The 7,556-nt window shown below is 41.5% G+C and overlaps 1 protein-coding gene across 3 annotated transcripts in view; it reads right to left on the bottom strand.

Annotated features, from left to right (window-relative positions):
- The window catches only part of Snx16 (sorting nexin 16), a 23,805-nt gene that overhangs the window by 5,491 nt on the left and 10,758 nt on the right, over positions 1-7,556 (bottom strand). For all 3 annotated transcript variants that reach the window (XM_005361816.2, XM_026786677.1, XM_026786678.1), the window contains exon 6: positions 2,612-2,681. In XM_005361816.2, the coding sequence (XP_005361873.1) occupies positions 2,612-2,681 (70 nt within the window). The remainder of the gene's footprint in view (positions 1-2,611; positions 2,682-7,556) is intronic.

A 7,556-nucleotide genomic window follows, 5' to 3' on the forward strand; every position in this document is an offset into this window, starting at 1 on the left:
AGTCCAAGGACCACCCACCTCCATCCAGGTCTAGTAAGGTGAGCATCCAAACTGCCTAGGCTCCCACAAAGCCAGTATGTGCAGTAGGATCAAAAAGTCAGGGCATATTTTGAATTAAAATATTTAAAAGATATTTTTTTAAAAAGGAAAAATGTAAAAATTGAAAATGTTTAAGAACTGTGTTGGAAGAAGGCAGAACACTCTATCTGAAAGGAACAGAAATCATGAGCTCTCTTCATGAACAGAAAAAGTAGTAATGCCAACTGTTTTATGTCTACCTAAAATGAAACTTAAACTTTTCAAACATATTCTAGGTCAAAATAACAAAACGAGCCCAAATCCATTGACTACATATGCTGCAGAGACTAATATCACAGTTATTAAATGTGGAGACCAATAACAATCTAGAGAGCAGAAACCAGATCAAGGCTGCTAAATGCATCTCCTGAAGTATCTAGTATTTAATAAAACAATAGGAAACAGACAGACAAAACCCAAGACACCCCAAGCACTCTCGGAAAAAACAACAGTTAATAGAAACTATCTCTAAATGACCTCAAATAATGGTATACAAAATAAATGACTTTTGAAGCAGCTTGTGCATTAGATGCACTAAAGCCAGAAAAAAATAAAAGGTGTATTTATTCTCACTAAATAGTGAATCTTAATAAGAAAGAGTGACAAATAGAAGCAAATTAAAATTTTGGAATTAAAAAAGTGCAAGGACTAAAATTAAAAAAAAAATCAGTTAAGTAATACTCAATGGCAGACCGGACAAGATAGAACTGTGGATCCCCGAATTCGAAAACAAATCAACAGAAATAATCCAATCTTGAAAACAAAGAAAAATATGACTTGAGTAAAAATAATTGAGAAAAATCAACAACACTTCAGAGTTATGCAACAAAATGAAAATTACAGGGAGACACAGGGAGAAGGGAGTATGGGATTGAGAACAACTTCTTAGGAAACCTCCACAGCTCAGGTAAAGCAGTAGCCTCCAGGCCCGGGAAGCTCAGTGAAGGGCAGAGATGAACACAGGCCTCCTGGGGATTCATCACAATCAGGCTATTACAGTCAGAGACAGAGCAAAGTATCCATCACATAATGGCAATGGCAATAAAATAAAGGCTAAGTTTTCATTTAGATCGACAGAGAAGGTAAGGTGATGAAATGACCCATCCAAGGGGCTGGAAGAAAAGCAACCTGGGGGAAAAGGAAGTGTCTACTGTTAAATGTTTGTGAGGGAATGGAGAAACAGAAGCTCTCCCAACTACCAGTGGAAACTACTCAGGTGAAATAGTCCATTTGTTCAGAAAAGTTTCTTTAAAGTTAGATGTTAGGATGCAACAAGAAAACAATTCCTTTCCCAGCAAACCACTGAAGAGAAAGGAGAGCTTGCATGTGCCAGTGTGTAGAAGCTGTACATAGTGTGACCACTGAAGAGAAAGGAGAGCGTGCATGTGCCAGTGTGTAGAAGCTGTCCATAGTGTGACCTGGTATAAAACTGCATGCACTAAGTATCATCCAGCTGGTGATGGGGAATCTAAGTTGGTGCACACATTATAAAAGGATAGAAGCTATAAAATGGAACACCCTGTAAACATGCTAAGTGAAGGCAGAAAAGATTGAAGTATGTAAACTCTACCATGCACCTCATATATACAAATGATTATGTATACTGCATGTGCATTGCAGATACAGACGTGCCCACATTATTGCATGAACCTATACATATGGAACAAACAGAAAGGGCAAATTTGTAGGGAATGGAAGCAGATTGCAGACTGTCATGGGCTGAGGTGCAGACTGAAATGTTGGAGGTGATGTGCACCCTCTAAAACTGGATTTTGGCGATGGTGCCACAGCTGTATGAATACTAAAAACTACTAAGCTGGATATTTGACAACAAAATGACAAAACAACAAATGAGCAAAGCTTTTGAAATTTTCCTTAAATAAGCTGTTTAAACAGCTACAGCGTTTACTCCACCACAAAGAAGTGCTACAGTTTAGCTGAACAAAACTGCAAGCCTACCAATTAAATCTGTTTCATTTAAATGCCATTAAACATTTGGGGGTAAACTTGCATAAAATTCCAGCTAATCTATTATAGCCAAATCTGTTTTGTGAATCTAGCCTATTGCTTCAAGAAATGGGCCACTTTAATGTGTCAATTATTGCAATTTGAGTACCATCAAACATGAGCTGAATTGCTAACAAGACAACCCTGTCTACTGCAGAAGAGCAGCTCCAGGGGAGTCTAACAGCAGGTTCCTCACTTGGAAAGAAATGACCATCATGAAATCACATGCCAATTCAAGCAAATTCTTGTAGCATTTCATTAATCTTTTTGTAGTAAAAATATAGCAGAAAGGATTTCAGATTTTTATTACTACATGCCACGTACAAAGTTTTATCTTTTCATTAAACCAGGACCACATATTTCCATGAAAGTAACCTTTGACTAAACATTAAAAGCTGTCTGTATAAAAACCACTGTAGTTTGAAGTGATAATATTTTGCTCTTTGCTAATCCATCCAAGAAACAGTGTAGTAACTGGACTGTATTATCTATTCCTATTTCTTGTGACATATAATACAGCACTTACCCTGCTTTCTTCTAGGCTATCAAATGGGCCTGGTGGATCATCCAGACAAAGAAATTCTCTCACTGCAAGGCTTTTCAAAGGTAAAAAAATTAGCTGGCATACAAATAAGTTTACAAAAGACAACAGAAAGCAAAAGTTACATTGGCGCTATACAGTGTGTGAGGCAGACAATTTGTAGACAATATATTAAAGAGATTCATGTATGTGTCTTCACGTAAGTAGCCACATGCAAATATCACACTATGAAAGATACAAAGGCATTATGCTAGTCATAGGACCTACAAATGTAAATAAGAATCACAAGTTTCCTGTTACACAATACACACAATTCAGAATAATGCAGAGGGCAGCAGCCTGGGCAGCCACCCTCACTCTGCCTTTCAGCAGCATCAGTACGGCACTGAGCCCGTCGCCTTGCTATGAAGAACAGCAGTTCTTACTTACACTCTCCTCCACAGAGTGCTTCCAAAGTCTGAAAAGCCTTTACTCTGAAACACTGTAAAGACTGCCCTTGCTATGTTTATTATTTATATACATATTTCCCCCAGATATTAAGAGAAAAAATCCTTAATTACTAAATGTTTTATATAATGAAGTATATTACTTTCTATCAGCAGTGGTTTAAAAAGGTGGATAATCAACTCCCTTACAATAAAATGCCCTCCTCTTTCTAACAGCAATGCTGGGCCTGAGAGCTAACTTGGCATATACATGTAGCTAACAGGTTTTTGCTTTTTGTAAAGGAAAGGAACATGACTAACTGCCACCCTACATAAAGGAGATGCCACCCTGCACTGAAGAGAATGGGACTTGGGGTCGCTTTAGTCCCGAGACGTTTCCAATGACAAAGCTGTGTCACTATAATCATGAAGAGGTAAGTTGGGTATTAAGTGAGAGCTCTCCAAAAAGAAAAATAGGAATATAAAAAAGCAGTGTTAATAACATGAAGTCCGAAAACAGAGAGAAGGAACCGATGGCAAGCAAATTCTAGACTGTTAAAGCTTTATAATACCGGAAGAAGGACACATGTCCAGGGAGGCTGAGAAAAGACAAATGTCCATGAGCACGGAAGATCGACAGTGATGTAGAACCACCTGCTACGTTTTTGTCCCTTTCAAGCTTCAGGCAACCACAAGTGATGTTCTATGTGTGTGTGTGTGTGTGTGTGTGTGTGTGTGTGTGTGTGTGTGTGTGTGTGTGTGTGTGTGTGTGTGTGTTTACAGAAACCACCCTGTGGGGAACCAGTTGTTTCCTTTATTTGTCTGCCCCAGGCTTCTACTTCTGAGTCTTCACTCATTCTTGGACCATTCACGGTAACTGGACAGCAAGCATTAAGGATCGTACTCGTCTCCTGAATGCTTCCTGAACATCTCCTAGGAGCAGCACCAATGCGCTGACACTGACTGCACCACACCGCTTCAAATGCACAGCAGCTCTGCTGGGCAGGACATCTCCCTATCTCAGGAAGGGTGTCAAAGTCTAGGCGGAAAAATGACCTTTACAGTGTCACCAAGCACAAGTGGTAGAGATGGACCTTAAATCTGTGTCCCTTTCTACCTGAAAATTATTTTGTCTTATGTTTTGGTTAAGCCAAATACTTCTTTGGAGGACACTTCTCTCTGAACACACTCAATCTGCATGTATGACTATCAAGTTCTGGAGCTTAGAATACTGCCCCTGGTTTAAGAGCACAGAGTAGGCAGGACTGCCGGCCTCTGGTGGAGGAGTTACAGCTCCTCCCACCCAGCCACTCTTTCTATGAAACACCTACAGTCAGATACAAGTGAGCTACAGGAACAAACTGCTCATGGGTTTAACAGGACACTCTGGATGAAAAAGAGACAAGAAAATCTGAAAACCAGGAACCGAAAAGCAAGGGAAGTCTTGACCCCTGTCCCATGGCAGACCATCTGTTAGCATGTTGGGGAAATCAGTTTAAAACTCAAGAGAAAGCAGTTTGCTGCATGCAGTTCAGGCCTGTCTTTACATCCAGGAAAATCTGTGCTCTAACTTGAATCTTTCTTTTATTCTCTTAAACAAGTGTTCTTTAAGAGTCCAATTGTACCTTTAATCTATGCTCCTAATAAACTACCCCATTATTAAATTTTCATCTGATATTTACTATTTCTTGTTGCTTATTTTCTTTCATAGATAATTTATTTCCTTAGACTTTGCCAGTTTTTGAAAGATTAGTATTTAGTAGCTAAATAGGCTTTTTTTTTTACAATTCACTTTGCATTCTAAAGAAAAAAACCCATAAAACCAAGGCCTAAACTCATTAAAAGGTCAAATAAGAATCAATTAAAGAGCCTAGTGCAGTGGCACACACCTGTGTTAAGGGGGCTGTGGCAGGAGGATTATAAGCTACAGGCCAGTCTGGCTTATAAAGCAGGACTTTGCCTCTTAAAAAAAATTAAATGAAAGTATATTAAAATAGAAATACCAAATTTGACACAGAAGCCATTACATAAAAGTTTTAAGAGGTGACATGTTTAACTAATTATTCTTTATCAATAAAAATTCGGGAGTCAGATATTGGGGTAAGAACCCGGAAGATCAGAGAAGCTGCGGGGAAGCCACCAGTGACCTCCCTTCCTCTTCCGCTCCCTCCTCCAAAAGGGCTGAGATCCTCACTAAGCCTGCCTTACTACTTCCTCCGTCCTCCAAAACCTCTGTGGTTAAATCTGGCCAGCTAGTGGTTCCACTCTCTCATTCAAAACAAACTTTATTGTTAGAACACAATCAAAGTATCATACAGCAATGAGGGATTTCAGATGAAAAGATACACACCAAGCTATTGAATACACCCTTAAAGCTGAAGACCGAGGAATCAAGGCGGAGAACAGTGGGAGGTCGTGAGGCTTCTCAAGCAGTGAGGCTTAGATTCTGACTACTTTCCCGGATACTTCTAGCCCACTAGAGCCTCCGTGACCTGCACTAGTGTGACTCTCCCTCCACCACTGCAGCAGCCTACACCCTGACCTGGAGCTGTGTCTCAGCCCACCTGCCTCCACTCGCATGCTGTCGCCCTGGCTCAGCACGCTCACCCTGACCTGCCTCCTGGGCTTCACGGTTCAGCTGGTCTAGCACTAACCGTAGAAGCTTCTCATTACCCACCTCTCCCTCCTCTGACAGGTCTGCTGTTAGGGTCTTGAAAGCTTCTTTCCACAGGACTTCTTACGGTTTAACTGGTAGATTTAAGAGTTTAAAAGGAGAAGACACCGGAAAGAGGATGAGGTGCACTCGCGAGAACAGTGAGACACTGTTATGGTGCATAATGGTGAGCCAGTGTGGGAGATGGCAGAAAACAGCCGCGTGTAAACTCTGAGACTGTGCAAATAACTGTACTTCGCTCCAGCAAACCAAATACCATGCTGTTCCCAACATATGACCCTAGGCTTTACTGCTGCAGTTGATTAGAAAGTTCTGGCAAACCCTTCTTCACTCTCTCCAACATGGTACAAATACCATTAATTCTTTAGAGACTAGCCCAAATGTCATCCTGTCATAGGTTCTGACATTTCCTCAGCTAAAGATACACTTCTTTCCACTCTCACTTCTGGGGGCTCATGTTCTCACTTAGATTTAATACAGGACCGACATCTACTTCATCTTAGTGAAGCTGTACTTTCACACAATATGCTCTAAATAAAAATTTCTTAAATGGGTAAAAATTCTAATACATCCCACTATTATGGAAATAGTGTTTTGTAACTAGACCTGGAAACAATATTTTGAGCACTTTAAACTAGGAGTTTTAATTTCCTTTCCCGTTTCCTCCACTTTCGCCTGTCACAGCTGGAGCAGTTCTAAAGCACTGAGTGCTGCCAGCTGTGCAGTGACAAGAGCCTGGTAAAAGGCGCTCTGGCTACTGGAGAGTTCAGTGCACATGCTCACCCAAAGGGACAGTGGAGACTGAACGGATAGGCAATTATTTATATATAATAATAAAGATACACTTATGCTTAACTTTTTGATATTTTGCTGTGTACGGGAGCTTGCCCGTGTGTCTGTCTGCACTACATGCACACCATGCTCTCGGAGAAGAGAAGAGCTGGGAGATCCTCTGGGAGCTGCAGTTACACATGGTAACTGTGGGCACTGGAATGTGGAACTCTTCCAAAGGAACAACAGTCAGCCCCGTTAACCCCTTAGCCAACACTCCAGCATCCCAGACAGACAGACAGACAGACAGACAGACAATGTAGGCCTTTGTGTAGGCCAGGCTCGTCTGGAAACTGAGATGCTCCTGCCTCATTCCCTGTGTGCTTGAGTATATGGTACACCACTGTATATTTCTTTGTAAATGTATACATTTTGTCGGAAATTTTTGTTCTCTTTTCAGCATAGCAAAAGGGAAAGATTCTTCTCTCCTACACTTTCAAGTACAATGAAGACTTTGAACAGCGAATTTTTCTTCCCTCTGCTATGCGACTTGACACGGAAGAGACCGTGGAGTCCTGTACATGGAGCACAACAGGAACACTGCCCCCGATGGCAGAATTGCTGCAAGGAATTCAGCCTCGGACAGGCTGAGAAGCAGGCATTATGTTTATAGAGGAACCAGTCCTGGAAGGTGGAGAGAGGATGCAAACACAGAGCAGGCAGCTACCATGCCAGTTTTAAGAAGCTGACCTTGAATTTCAAAATAGATCTTTGGCAGTCTTAGGCTTACTACACATCTTTGAATTCTTCCTTTTTGATTCATACATTTTTTTTCTGACCTCCAAACTCAACCTTACCTTCCAAACATACAGATCCTACTACCAGTGCTGCTCCTCCCTCCCTTCCAGTGCTGCTCCTCCCTCCTCCAGTGCTGCTCCTTCCCCCTCCAGTGCTGCTCCTCCCTTCCTTCCAGTGCTGCTCCTCCCTCCCTTCCAGTGCTGCTCCTCCCTCCCTTCCAGTGCTGCTCCTCCCTCCCTTCCAGTGCTGCTCCTCCCTCCCT

The sequence above is a fragment of the Microtus ochrogaster genome, linkage group LG5 (genome assembly GCF_000317375.1).
Source record: "Microtus ochrogaster isolate Prairie Vole_2 linkage group LG5, MicOch1.0, whole genome shotgun sequence".
NCBI classification, from domain to species: Eukaryota; Metazoa; Chordata; class Mammalia; order Rodentia; family Cricetidae; genus Microtus; species Microtus ochrogaster.